The 15100-nt window shown below is 36.6% G+C and overlaps 1 protein-coding gene across 1 annotated transcript in view; it reads right to left on the bottom strand.

The window, feature by feature from the left end:
* The window catches only part of LOC122059931 (pleiotropic drug resistance protein 3-like), a 29341-nt gene that overhangs the window by 12986 nt on the left and 1255 nt on the right, over positions 1-15100 (bottom strand). The window contains exons 2-13 of the mRNA XM_042623011.1: positions 10588-10711; positions 9570-9655; positions 9153-9237; positions 8432-8591; positions 8256-8332; positions 7656-7709; positions 7468-7558; positions 7034-7335; positions 6666-6947; positions 6259-6572; positions 5710-5870; positions 5520-5623 (exon numbers count right to left, since the gene is read on the bottom strand). Coding sequence (XP_042478945.1) covers positions 5520-5623; positions 5710-5870; positions 6259-6572; positions 6666-6947; positions 7034-7335; positions 7468-7558; positions 7656-7709; positions 8256-8332; positions 8432-8591; positions 9153-9237; positions 9570-9655; positions 10588-10711 — 1840 coding nt within the window. The remainder of the gene's footprint in view (positions 1-5519; positions 5624-5709; positions 5871-6258; positions 6573-6665; positions 6948-7033; positions 7336-7467; positions 7559-7655; positions 7710-8255; positions 8333-8431; positions 8592-9152; positions 9238-9569; positions 9656-10587; positions 10712-15100) is intronic.

Raw genomic sequence — 15100 nt, 5'->3', positions numbered from 1 at the left:
CGACGAGGATGTCCATCATCAATTTTCTGATATATTGTGATGGGAAAACAATATTCCATAAGTCTTTCAACGCATCCTCAGATATCAAGGACTCAATGTATTTGTTTAAATTAATGGATGAAGTTGTTCAGGAAGTTGGGCCAGATTATGTTGTCCAAGTTGTGACTGATAATGCCTCCAATTTCAAAAAGGCTGGTACTTTACTTATGGTGAAGTATCCCACCTTATACTGGACACCTTGTGCAGCCCATTGTATTGATTTGAGGTTCAAAGACATTAGTGAAATGAACAAAGTGCAGACATTGGTTTCTGATGCCAAGATGATCACCAATTTCATCTACAATCACAGGTGGGTGTTGGCATTGATGAGAAAGTACACAAAAGGTGACTTGGTGAGGCCCGCAGCAACAAGGTTTGCAACAAATTATATTGCACTTGATAGTATTCAAAAACGGAAGGAAGGGCTAGTTAAGTCATTCACCTCTAATAGTGATTCAGTAGTAGATATGCAACCACTGAAATTGGAAAAACTATTCAAGATCTAATCACCTCAATAAAGTTTTGGGAAAAGATATACCGATCACCAATTTCATCTACAATCACAGGTGGGTGTTGGCATTGATGAGAAAGTACACAAAAGGTGACTTGGTGAGGCCCGCAGCAACAAGGTTTGCAACAAATTATATTGCACTTGATAGTATTCAAAAACGGAAGGAAGGGCTAGTTAAGTCATTCACCTCTAATAGTGATTCAGTAGTAGATATGCAACCACTGAAATTGGAAAAACTATTCAAGATCTAATCACCTCAATAAAGTTTTGGGAAAAGATATACCGATTTACTAATTATGCAACCACTATTTATGATACTTAAAGTAGTTGATGGTGATAAGGCACAGACGATGGGAAATATAGTGCATTGTATGGAAGTTGTCAAACAAAAGATAGAAGAGGAGAACCCAAAGTCATTTAAGGCATTTTTGAAGATTATAAATCGTCGATGGGAAAATAATTTGGTTCAAGACCTTCATCGGGTAGGTATTTTCTCAATTAAATTTATAAGTTACTTTATTAGTAATTTAATATATTTAATCATTAACAATAAGTGATATGTAACAATGTCATGTGCAGCCTATTATTTGAATCCGTATCTGCACTACAAGAAAGGAAAGATTTGATGGAATCTTTGAAGGATGTTATCAACAAGTTAGCTCCTAATATTGATTCGGCCAAAGATGCAGTTGAAGAGGTTAGTAGTCTACTAAATACATCGAGTGGCATATTAATATGTTAATATATGTATAGGTGAAGTACTTCCGAGAGGCCACTCAAAGGTTTGCCGATCATTTAGCTATCCGTGCTAGAGGAACATAATTCCCTGGTAATTTAGGCTTAATCAGCTATCCTTGTATTTCAAATTAATTTCAAACTCCTAATGTTGCAATTATCTTTGTACAGCTGATTGGTGGATGAACTATGGATGGAGCGCTCCAAGCTTGAGGCCAATCGCAATGAAAATATTATCATGCACGGCATCCTCAAGTGGTTGCGAACGTAACTGAAGTACGTTCGGATTGATACACACCAAACCTCGGAATCGTCTGAGTTATGAGAAGCTGGAGAAGCTAGTGTATGTGCACTACAACATGAAATTGAAGATGAAATATTTAGAATTGGAGAAATCAGGGGATGATATTAATGTCAACCCAATTAACATCACCCACATACTCGACGAGGAAGATCCAGTTAGGGGATGGATTGAAGAGACTGAAAATGTTTTAGTGTTGGACAAATTATTTGAAGATCGCCGAGAAACCACACCTGATCCCTTTATAGATGACCTCATTAGAGATATAAATGAAGATTTTAAAAATACTGTTGACGATGAAACCCAAGCACCATCAGCTATGGAAGAGGATGATGATAGCTCCAATGATGGCGATATTAGGAGGACGAGATCAGGTGCTACATATAGCGTAACTCAACCAAATAGTGATGATGATCAAGACAAGGATGGTGCTGCTGCTGCTGATGATGATGATGATTATAATGATGATGATGGTGGTGGTGGTGGTGGCAGTGGTGGTGATGGTGGTAGTGGTGGTGGCCAAACTTATGTACCACTACATTTCACAGAGGAGGCTGCATTTACACATACAACCCAAGATAGTCATCATGGTGCTCGCATACAACCAAAGTCTTATAGTCGGAGGGGTAGGCGATCCCACAATCCGAGTGCTACTGATGCATTGATGAGTAGCATGGAGTTAATGTGCATTAGTTCAGATCTTGCTGGTTCCTCATCTGGACATAGACACCATGTATCTTCAGATGTATCTTCATCCTATGGATATGGGACTTATGCAGGACAATCATTTGCCAATTCAGAGTAATACAGAAGTTCAGATCATGCTGGTTCCTCATCCAGACACGGACACCATGTATCTTCAGGTGCTTCTTCAGGCTATGGATATGGGACTTATGCAGGACCAACATTGGCCACTCCTGAGCAGTACAAAAGATTCTACAATGAATGGGAGACCCACTACCATAAATATTTCAACTGGGGTAAATATTGTGCCTATATTCGACAAGTGCAGAATATCATCGTAGTTGCTCCTATTGAAGAAGAAGGTCCTAGCCAAGGATTTGAACCACCACGACACTCTTCAGGACACTCATCACAGTGGCAATGGCAATGAGGAAAGAAAAAACTGTAAGAAACTCAAACCTCATCATTTTGAACATTTTCAACTCAATATATTTGTCTATCAATACGATACCCTCTACTTAAGTATTTATGCATTTTACATGTTATATATAACTTTTTTTAACTGTTTTTTTATGCAGAAGTGTATACAAATATGTTCCCTATCCATTTATGTGCGTATCTTTAGCGTATCTTAGCGTATCTCCGATACGATACGATATCCTCCGATATGTATCTTAATTTTGACCGACAGATACGGCGACCAATACCGATACTTTAATCCTTGAATGTACTCTAATTGGACAGATATGAAGAATGATGAATTGAGTTAATGTTTGAGAGGCTTAGAGCTATGTGTGATTCTCTCCCCCCCTTTCTTTATGCGATTTCTCCTTCCCTGGTTAGATTTGTGGAATATCTGATTGTGTGATCTCTTCCTTTCCCTTCTCTCCCCTGCTATTCTGATTTTCCCCCTCCTCCCTAAGGCCCCTCCATCAATTGGTATCAGAGCCGAAGGATCCCTTACTCTACTGAAACGTAACTCCCTTCACCTCCCATAGTAGCCCCTTTACCTCCCACAGTAACCCTTCCACCTCCCACGCAACTCCCTTTCTCTCCCTATTCCTCTCCCCCCCCCCCAAAAAAAAAGCAAAACTGACCAATGGATCTAGATCGTTTGTTGGATATTCGTAAACAAATGTAATTGATGGAAGAGAAGCTCGATGAGATGCAACGACACTGCAAGGAAATCAAAGACCTAACATTGGTCACATCTGATTGTATACACTCTACCTTCAATTATGTGACCTCAGCCTTTGAACAACAGGTAGACGAACCAGAAGATGAATCACCAGTGGTAGAAGATGAGATGACACCGTTGGAAGTTGAAGATCAACTTGTGGAAAAATTTAAATCGGTTGCTCTCTTCAGTGAACCGATCAATTTTATTTTCTGAGTCACTACTTCACTTATGAACTTCGCATCGTGGATTTCATAGCATTCGATCATGGTTTTGATGGTGACTTCATACAGGAAAAGATAGATATTGATCGATTGGTGTTGATTCACCCGTTCTACAAAACTCATGGACGAATTTTTCTCAACAACGGGGGAATTGATGTAGATAAGTCACTTAATGGGTTTATTTTATTGCAAATAAGCCTTAGGTTAGGTTATGTATGTGTTGGGCCTTTGTTCCCATGAGTTTTCTTTGTAATGGGCCACTTTAATGGGCCTAAAATATAGGTAGAAAATAGGAAAAAATGGGATTTAATTCATTAGCTTAGTTAGGGTCCTGTTTTGAGTCTATTTCCTTTGTTATTTCAGTTTTTTAGTCAGTTTAGGTTTCCCTATTAGTGAATGACTAGTTGTTTACTTACTCCATGTTGGAGTTCTAGTTTAGTCCTATTTGGAGTCCAACTCCTATTATGTAATGTCTAGTCCTACTTGGAGTCTAACTCTTAGTTATGTTATGACTGCTAGTCTGCCCTCTTTATATATAGGAGCTAATGTACTCGATTGGACAGATTTGAAGAATGATGAACTGAGTTAATGTTTGAGAGCTTTAAGGCTGTGTGTGACTCCCCCTCCCCCCTTTTTTATGCAATTTCTCCCTCCCTAGATGGATTTGTACAATATCTAATTGTGTGATCCCTTCCTTTCCCTTCTCTCCCCTGCTATTCTGATTTTCCCCCTCCTCCCTAACTCCCTCCATCATTCTCGGTGGAATTTTGTGAGGCTATTTTTTAAGGTAAGTTAGATTTTAATTATTTTATGGGTGAATTTCTTTTGGGAGTGATGAGTGTTGTGATTGCATCTTTTTAGGTTAGAAGAAATATGGGTTGTGTCCATATCCTTTGATATTTTTATTTATTTATTTATTTTTTATTTTTGGTTTGAATCAATGAAGTTCTGAAGGGCTGCCCACCGTCTTGGAGTTCTGGGTAAAGGGGAGAAAAAAAATGTAAGGATTGAAAAAAGAAAAATAATAAGATGTTGAATTTGGAAACTTTTAGGTTAACCCAAAGGAAAAAAAAAACAAGTTGGAGACTCAATATCACAAGAACATGTAGAACCATTTCTTCTCCCTTGCCCTCCCCCCTTGAGTGGGAGACCATCTTGTAATCTTTTTGTTTTCTTAATATACTTTTTACTAATCCCAAAAAATAGGGCATAGAGAAATTCTAACTACCACAGAATCTACATTGAGAAAATCCTGCCACATAATAAATTTCCCCAAAATTCGAAATTAACTTTTATTGCTATAAAGCAGGTGATAACAACTTAATTTATATAATTTCTAGATAGTGCCAATCAAATCGTATCCTTCCTCATAACCTTCAAACCATTTAAAAGACCTTTATGCATAGATACCTATTTAAAATATCATGAAAGAACTCAAAATGATTTGGGCTCCATTTTTAAATGCATAAAATTTTGAGTATTATTGAAAAGAATCTCAAAGTACCTAGTCATAATTTTAAACTAGAATATTTGAAGAAAAGCAAAATCCAAAACAGGGGGATGGGAAAATGATGTAAGCCTGTGGATTATCATTTAAAATATCCCAAATGATATTCCACTATCTTATTGATATCGGTGATCATCGGAGGAAGAGCTAAAATTGGATGACCACCGCAAAGTCATTCGTGGCCAAAATGTGGTTTCTATAGCAACTATCAAAGAAAGATGGTTGCATATTTATAAAGGGTACCATTATGGCTTTCATATATCGTCACAATCTACTAGACAGCAGCATAAAATTGTCTGATCAATTACACGAACAAACAAATTGGGAAGATTGCTGCTCACCTTTTGCCATCGAGGAGCGAGAAATTCGTTCACAGTCATGCCTATCTCTCCATATGACAATGGAGAAACCCAAAATGCCCACTTCAACCAGGAAGGCATTGAGGCTACAACCAATATTATTCCATTAAATACATTAGTTTCAAAAGATTGTACTCTATTTCATTCCAAAAAGAGTTGTAGAAAGCCTTACATTTTGGAATTATAAAGCCACTAAATACAAACAGGAATACCCAAGCCATAAGTCCTGCTGACATGGCAGCAATTGCAGTTTGGGTGACTGAGGCAATAAATCGGAACATGGATATTGTTGCTTGATGCACAGCAAAAAGTATAAGAAATTGGCAGAGAAACCTGGAACACAATATAAAAAATAAAAAGTTACACAAAAACTGAAACTAGGATATCACAGAAGATATTCTTAGTGGAATATATAAAGAGAAGAAATAGATATTCGAAGTCAAGAAGATCCTATATATATATATATATATATTTTGAAATGGGACTACAATTCAATCCATGCTCAGGTAAGACTACATCGGAACTGACTGTTCAGGGGGTTCTATTTCAATAGATTTTATTTTTTAATCAAAGCAGAACATTAACCCATGTATTGATTAAAGCCCACAAACCCCTATGCAGATACATTAAGTTCCCATTATGTCCTTAGCTAAATGTATAAAACTTAAAACTTCCTTATATAATGTTCATTTAAGAATTCAATTCTTCATATAATAATCACCTTTGAAACTCAGGACTGTATCCAATGACATAGTAAGTTAAAGTTGTCCAAACTAAGGACTGCATCACTGAAAGTGGAGCCTTTAGAATAGTTGTTGGAATAGCATAACACCAAGCTGGGTAAAAGCAACATTCTCTTTGTTTGTAGAAAACGGCAAGCCTTGAAACTGACATAGACAATTCTGGGTATCCATCAGAAAGCATCATGATAATCCCAAGAAATAAGGAACCCATGTAATAGTTTGCATGGAATACATCGATACGCATTTGAGTTCGCAGAAAAAGAGTCATGCTGATGAATGCAATGATGACAAGCTGCAGAGCAACAGTTACAAGAAGTTGATAGATTACGCAAGGCTTGAGAAATTATTTTATGGATAAAAGAGAATAATTGGAAATAGTAGTGACCTGAACTGCTTTGAATACATAAATGAAAGAATTCCGCCTCATAAGAATGAATTCTCTTTTCATGCAGGCTTTGAAGATCTCCCATTTACTTAGAGAGTACAAGCTAAACGATAGAGCATTTTTATGGCTTTGAGATTTATCAAATGGTTCTGAAAGCTCCTCTTCTAGCTTGTGCCCAACATGAAAAGCCTTAAATTTCTTACGGAACTGATCAACAGAAACATAACTGTATGGTTTTTCCTTGGGGAACCAGTATTGTTCTTGATCCTTTTTGGAGAGAACCTACACTTGAAAGAAGCTTGAAAGTCAAGTAGCTTTTTACACAAGTGCAGTGGGAGGAGAGGTAGTCAGCCATCAGGTAGACTCACCTCTTGAAGAAAGTCAGCAGCCCCTTTCCTTTTCGGACACTTAAACCCACAATCTTCAAAAAATTCAAGAATATGAATCTTTCGACCATGGTACACAATCTTTCCTTCTGCCATCAAGACAATGTCATCGAAGAGATCATAGGTCTCTGGAGCCGGCTGAAGCAGCGAAATTAATGCTGTTGCATCTGTGAGATGCACCAAATGTTGAAGACAAGAAACAATCTGAAAAGTAGTGGAACTATCTAATCCATTTGATATTTCATCCATGAACAGAGCTTTTGTTGGACCCACGATCATCTCCCCTACATGATACAATTGAATAACAGAATCGCTCTAATTACAAGTATAAAAACTCAACACCCGGAAATTGAATTTGATAGCACCAAATGTAATGTTTGTTGAACTATATGAATCCACTTATTTATTCACATTACCTGTAGTCAATCTCTTCTTCTGACCACCTGATATACCTCTTCTCATGGCATCTCCAACCAGTGTATCAGCACAAATATCAAGTCCAAGAATCTGAACAGTTTGTGTGTAAAAACAAATAACCACCAATGCTAAGCATACATAATTAACATAAGAAAGAATTGACAAGAAGTTTCCAGAAGAGAATCACCTTCAATATGTAATCTGTTTGTAGTGATTTTCCTGTGCTTTTGGCTGAAATTGCCTACAAAAATTGTTTGTAAATCATTATCTTGCAAACAAGAATCATTTCAACTTAACTAACTGGAGACCAGAAGATGAAGACTGCATGACTTATCTTAATTTATTAATTTTTTTTTTAAGAGAGAGGTTTCCCAAGGCAAAGCAACAGTGTGGGAGGAATCTCCTACCTTACACCAATCACAGTGCGGGAATTGGTTTCATCCAGTAAAAGACCCACATGGTCAGTGGGAGAGAGAGCATTAGTGCAGGATCCGGGTGACGAGGGTGTGAGAAAGCTTGGGAAAGCATCCCACACTGTTGGTGTGTGGATCTTTTTCACTTTTTAACTATAATCTTGATTTTTATGTTAAAATTTGAGATAAACCCACGGTTTTCTAATAGTGACTCTATAATGTGCTGTTTTCGAGAAAATATTGTCTTTGACCGATTCTCTTTCTATATAATAACTTATTTCATGTGTAGTTCATCATCTGTACATGCCTAAAAGCCGAATACCCAGGACTTAACAATCATGATTGAAAAGAAAACAAGAGATGCTATTATATACCTTCATGTAAGTATCTACATCTGGATCTGGGATAATTCCTGCCTGTTTCTCCCTTCTAGTGACTTCTTTCATAATCTCTACATACATAGGAAACTAGGTGATCACATGTGGTAAACTTACACAAAGTGGGAACTTCAATGAAAATCAGAATTTAAGCAGGCCAATGAAAAGCCTACCTGCTCTGCTTCCAACTCCTTGACAACACGCAGAGAAATCAAGTGTTTCTCTCACAGTCATCTCAGCAATGTGCTGGTCAAATTGGCTTATGTAAGCAGATGTTTTTTGTGGAACAAACTCTTCTAGCTTATAACCATTGTAGGTGATTTCCCCTGTGACCTAAAAATTGCATTAAAAATGATCACAAAGCTGTGATAAAGGTATGCATAAAGAGTGGTTACAGAGGAAAAGTAGCTACTCATTAGAGGTTCTCTTAAATTGCGTAAAAGTTTTAACTAATTTCAACAGAGAATTTATACATGATTGATTAATCATTTAAAGTTATTGAATCACACTTGCCAACATTTATCCAACTAAAGGATTTGATAGCATATAATGAAAGTAGCCTATAGAAGAAAATGAGCGTAGGCCTATAGAATATTTAAAGTTTTTAGTTACAGATCCTCAAATCATTTCAGGGTTCACAAATTCAAGTTTTGTTAGTTATAGCATCCTCTAGTTGTTTCAAGGTTCACAGAGTCAAGTTTTTGTTAACCAAATCAATAATTCCAACAGAAATAATTGTCAAGTCTTCGCTACAGTTAGCAACATAGTGAACTTGAGGAATCCAATCATCAAATCTACAAACACTTTTATGAGGCATGACAGATCATCACCAGTTCTACCAAAAAAAAGACATCATCACCAGGTTTTGATTAAAGAAGAGGTTCGAAGAACAACCTTGAGAGATTGGTTTAGTTTTCCTGAAAGGGCTAACAACAATGTCGTTTTGCCAGAACTTGGAGGACCAAGCAGTAGTGTCATCCTGCAATATAAACAAACCTTCATGAGGTGAAACTTTGCATATATCTTACCCTAATTTTCTTATACAGGTTACCATTTAAAAAATAAACAATTTGAAGGTCCTTTTTTTAAGCATTTTAAATATCAAAAGAGATGAAAATGTTCCTTGGTTAAAGAGTTTTTCATGCTATAATCTCAGACAATTAATGCTAAAGCCATACACGAGGAATAGATATAAGAAGTTAGGAGCCAAAAAGTGGACATCCTCAGAAAAAAGCTTTAATAATTCTAAAAGAAACATAGATGAAAATAGTATTCAAATATTTTAACTTGATAAGATTCCATATTTCCTACCTCCCTGGCTTGATAACACCATTGATGTCTTTGAGGATGTTGATTTTGGTTACTTTAGACTTTAAACCAGAAAGCATTGCGAACCCCTACAAAAAAGAAAAATCAAGTACTTATAAAGAAATAAAGATGAAGCTTAAAATTTTCTTTATTTAAAGGGAAATGTTATGATTACAAGAAATCTCCAATCTAAACAAATGGAACAAGAACCAGAAACTAATTTAGAACTTTACTAAAATTCCCTAACATATGTTAGGTACACAAGGGTAGGGTCATTTTCCCCCCTTGGTCAGAAAATTTTACTTAAAAAAAATCACAGGGCCCTAATAATAATTAGAAAATAGCTAATTCCACTCCTATTTTTGGTAGCCCCAGGCCAGTGATTCTATTTCAATACAATTCTTTAAAGGGTTTAATCTAGAACTAGCAGAAACAATACCGCAAAAAACTGTTTCCTATAAATTATGATACTTTGGAAGCTAGTAGTTTGATGAATATGACATGTTGAGGATTCATGGTTTGGATCCTAAGATAAATATCCAGTCAAAGGTCTTGATGTGGTCTCATGGTCAAGGGTGGAGGATGTTGATTGCCAACACAGCCCAACAACTTCACACAAATGCAACAAACAATTAGCATCTTTTGGCCACGGTCATGTTTAGGTCAATCGCGAATCAATGACTAACATCTATGGTAAACATGAAATACGGCTAACTTGTTTAGTAAATATGTTGTGCTTCAGTTGAGGGGCTTATTACCAATTCTAGCAGTCATATCTTTAAACTCATAATAGTAAATAATTAAATAAATAGCATTTGGAACAACCATTAAGCATATAACTTGGTAGTAAGTCTTCTAACCACGAGGTGAGCCATTCACAAGTGGAATATATCATTTATAATAAATATAATTACTTCAAAATCTTATTTTGGTTCTTGAATACAATATGGAATGTTCAAAAGGCCATTGGCATAATCATTGGTAAACCTAGGAAATATTCTTTGATAACTCAGGCACTTACATAAAGTTTGCTTCTAATGGAGCTCCATAAAGTAGTAAGAGGCTTGCCATGAACAATCTCACACACTGCTTGCACAGATAGATTTTTATATCTCACCTCCACAGTGGGCAATGTCACACCAGTTCTACAGAACACCCATATGCGTAGATCGGAAAAAAAAAAAATAGTATTTCAATCACCAAATAAAAAACTACTAGCCATCGTTCTCAAGGCATTGCCTAAGCATAAAGACATGCTTTGATGCCCAAGGCAACCATGTGTCTTATGTTTTCAGACGCCTAAATGCCTAGATAATGAAAGAAATGTATGTAGAATATGGCAATATACCTGTAACATGGCACTCATTGCTCACCCAGGCTCTCTTGGTGCCTTGACAACTATGCTACTATCTTCAACCATGTTAATTTACTAACACGAAAGTGAATAGATCTCAGTGCAACATTTGACATAGCCATTTACTATCTCTAAGTTCTTCAAAATTTGTTTATTTTTGTTCAAACCAAAAGAATAGCTTATTATTTCATTTATGAGGGATTCCACTAATGAGGAAGAATAGATAAGATAAAAAGGAATGGATGGCCCTCATTAGTTATTTTCCCAATTAATTGTTATATTTACATTTTCTATATTACAAACCTTCTTCATTTACCCAAGGGTGGAGATGTAACATAACTCAAAAAAAACCAGTATAAGCTAAGTTAAAAATCAGAGCACAGTTCAGTCTTAAAACAAATCTTAACTATTGCTGTAGATAGTGAGAAATTGTGTTTAGAAAGTTGACACAAGAAACCAAAGTACATTATAGTCTCTATTACAAACATTATGCGACCCACTGCACGATTATCTTTAATAAGTCCAGAAACTAGAACCTAGGGCCTCTATATATTGTAGGTTCGGCATTCACCCAAATAGACAGCTTGTCAATCAAACTACTTGCCATATTAGATATTTAATTTTTCTTATCTAGTGTGCTATTGATATTACTTCTCAAAAATAAATAAATACTTGCCCTATGTCTTTTTTTTTTTTTTTTTGGGGGTGGGGCCAGGGGGGGTGTGGGGGGCTAGAAATATACTTGCCCTCTGTCAGTTTTTGTTAGCATTGGCTTAGGATTTTTCTTTAGGGCAATTACTATCACTCCATTATACTCACATTTACTCGAAATCCCCTAACCTAAACTTCTTTTTTGATTCACCCAGAAAAACCAAAATTTCCTGATTACCCCTGGTACCCTCCCCTCTCCTCCAGTATTCCACCTTCAGCAGCCAACAGCCACCCCAACACCACCCACTACCCTGCCCTACTCCCAGCCCTCTCAGCAACCTCCACCCCACCTGCCCATGCCTCACAAGAATGTTATAGGTCCTTATAAGCACAATAACTCTCCCTTATAGCAGCCAATGTATAGACGTATATAACAAGAGTAAGGAAGTCACTCTCTGTAGTCCATACTGCAACAACCATTTGCACTAACAACTGTCCAGTGCTAATTACCAATTCAAATCGGCAAAAAACAAACAGATATCGTCCAGATCATCTAGTGCAGCCGATACGAATCATGCCAATTCGACCAATCCGATTCCAATTTTTGAAACAACGAGTAAGAGAAAGAAGCAAATATGGATAGAAATTCATTAAGGATCTATGAGACGAGTAGGAAACATCAGTGACAGTGAGAGCAAATTAAAACACAGGGAATTGTCTAAATTCAAAAACGAGTGAAAAACGAATAGAAACAGAGTAGAGAAATAAAAAGGGAAGTCTTACTTAGATTGGCGATGTTTCTGGCTATGCCCTCGGAGGAGAGATTGACGAGACGGAAAGGAGAATCAGGGTGGTGGGTTTCTGGAAACTTCCAATCTGAAGACCAATTATGGCTGTTGTTATCATCTTCTCTGAAGAGAGTTCTGGTAAGGCTTCAACTTCGGGTCTCCTGTAATCTAACAATCTGTGGTAGAACACACATAGATAACACATCTTCTTCTCCCCTTACGCACTCAAAGATCTTTCTCTCTGTAGCTCTCGCGAGACTTCCCTCACAAAACCCAAAACCCAAAACCCAAAACCTTGCAGAAATTTAGGAACCAAAATTACTAGGGTTTTTGTGAGGGAGATTAACTGACTTTCATTTCTTTTCGGAACTTTTCATGATTCAATTTATCAATTAGGGAAGCGTCACAGCATGGTCCCTTTGAAATCATTGGATTTGTGAAAGATATCTGTTAATTAAATCATTTGCCTCCCTCAACGGCGGGGTTGGGGAAAAAATGGGAGTGGTGAAGGGGTCGGAAGCCATGTGGGTATGAGGCAGAGGTTTCTGGGATGGGTGGGGGAGGGCGGTAGCAGGGGAGCGCCACGGTGGTGGCAGGGCGGCGGTAGGGTACTGAAGGTGGAAACGGAAGAGGAGACGGAAGGTTTCAGGGGTATTATGGGGATTTTAAAATAACAAGGTAGATGGAGAGGTGCGACTTTGCTTTCCATGGGCAATCTGAAAAGAAGTTTAGTGTAGGTGATTGTTGAGTAAATATAGAATAAATAGGGAGGTGATAGTAATTTTCATTTTTCTTTATGATTACCGACCCAGGCCGGGCCTCAGTTGAGCTGAGCCTGGATAGCTTGCTGATTTTTCCAGCCCAACCTCACTGATGCATCTTGAGTTAAGCATTTGGGACGCAGGTTGGGGGCCCAAGTGTTTCCAAACCCACTTGGCTTGCAACCCTAATTAGGGGTTTATGATTGAATTTGACATATCATCAATCCAAGCAATTGTTTAGATATCCACTGGTTAGAATTGTCATATTATCCTTCCACGTGATCATTAAAACTAAAGAAATTCATCTAGCGAACCCCTTAAAAGTTGTCCATATAGAAAAATTTTGTCGGGGGAAAACCTTCTTTTTAATTTCCCGAAGAAAATATGTTTGCCCAGCATGAAGTATGTGGAGTGCATAGCCACCATAAAACATATGAAGAGTATAACTAGTTGTACCTAGCGTATCTAGTTGTGATATGTTAAATGGGTCAAAATCTTGTGGATAATTAGAACCCAAGGTCTCCCTACTTAGATATTAAGTTGTCTCAACTAGAGTTAGCCAAGCATATATAAAATGAAATAGCGGCAAATCTAAGACTACCAAGAACGTATTTACCAATATTAGACTACTTCAAAAGGTGCAAGTCAATACATGAAAGGGCATATGATGAAAATTAGTGCAAGACCGATCCATATCAATCACTAGATATCCATAGTCAAATTTATCACATCGCCTTTTTTTTTTTTTTCTTTTAGGTAAATAACTTGCATGTCCTTTACATATTCTAAAGTGGACAGGCCATTGACAAAAACATTTTCCCTATTAGATTACATAGTTTTTCTTTTGGACAAGGGGAGGGGGGAGAAAGTGTGTTAACATGTTTATTCATCATTGGAATCCATTTCTTTCACCACCATCTTCTCTATTAAGCTTTTTCAGGTTCTGGAATTGAGATCGATGGCTCTAGTTTTGGTAACACTGACCCTAATCACAGTGGTTGTAGTACATATTAATATAAACTTGCAACCCATGTCAAGTATGTACATCATCCAAGGAAAACTTGATTTATGATTTATAAGGAAAGAAAAAATATATGATATAAAAGGTATATTCATCTCATGTATTAGTCAAATATCAAATTTAAAGCCCTAATTCAACCATATGTTCATCTTGTATTACATATTTTTCCTTATACTTTCAATGATTCAGAATTTCAGATGTAAAGTGATAATTTTTCTTTCTTTGTTTCAGTAAATACATGTAAATTGATAGTTGAGAGTCCAATTTATTCTCATGACAACACCCATCTCACAGTCTATTTCAACTCCAAACAAACATGTGAAATGGAAAATTTTGTAAAGTTCATGTGTGTTTGTGAACTTTATAAAAAATCTTCTTTTTTTAATTTTTTTTTATTATTATTATTTTTTTTATCCGTATGACATATTAGACAGTGGCTGGGTCCATTTATAATGGGAATTTTTTATTTTAACCAACGTTGGTGAAAATTAAATTGAAACTTTTATTTTATTTTTATCTCTATAGCATAATATATTTTAATGTCATCTTCTTGAAATAGCATAATAATATATCACTTTCAAATTATTTTAAAAATATTTTTTTGTTCTTAACCTAAATAACTTTTTGAGAGGGACAGTAAAAAAAGTTACAGTTGCTCATTTCACGACTTTGGTGAAAACAAGGTTGTATCATTTATAATAATATCTCATCTCATAGGTAAAATTCTAACATTAAATGAGCATATTCTTGGATTAAAGGGACTAAAAGAATTGTGAAAATTTATGAAGATGCCACTAACTTCTACTACTAGATGGGGAGAGTCAACCAATCAAAGCCCTATTATTGGTTCAATTTATTGGAGCAAAGAGGTAATTTTAGGGAGGGGGAGGGAGGGAGGGAGAGAGAGAGAGAGGGAGGCACTAATGGAGGCTACACCTGAGACAAAAATCATTTTTCTT

The sequence above is a fragment of the Macadamia integrifolia genome, chromosome 13, assembly GCF_013358625.1.
Source record: "Macadamia integrifolia cultivar HAES 741 chromosome 13, SCU_Mint_v3, whole genome shotgun sequence".
NCBI lineage: Eukaryota > Viridiplantae > Streptophyta > Magnoliopsida > Proteales > Proteaceae > Macadamia > Macadamia integrifolia.
This window is presented reverse-complemented; position numbering and strand designations above follow the sequence as displayed.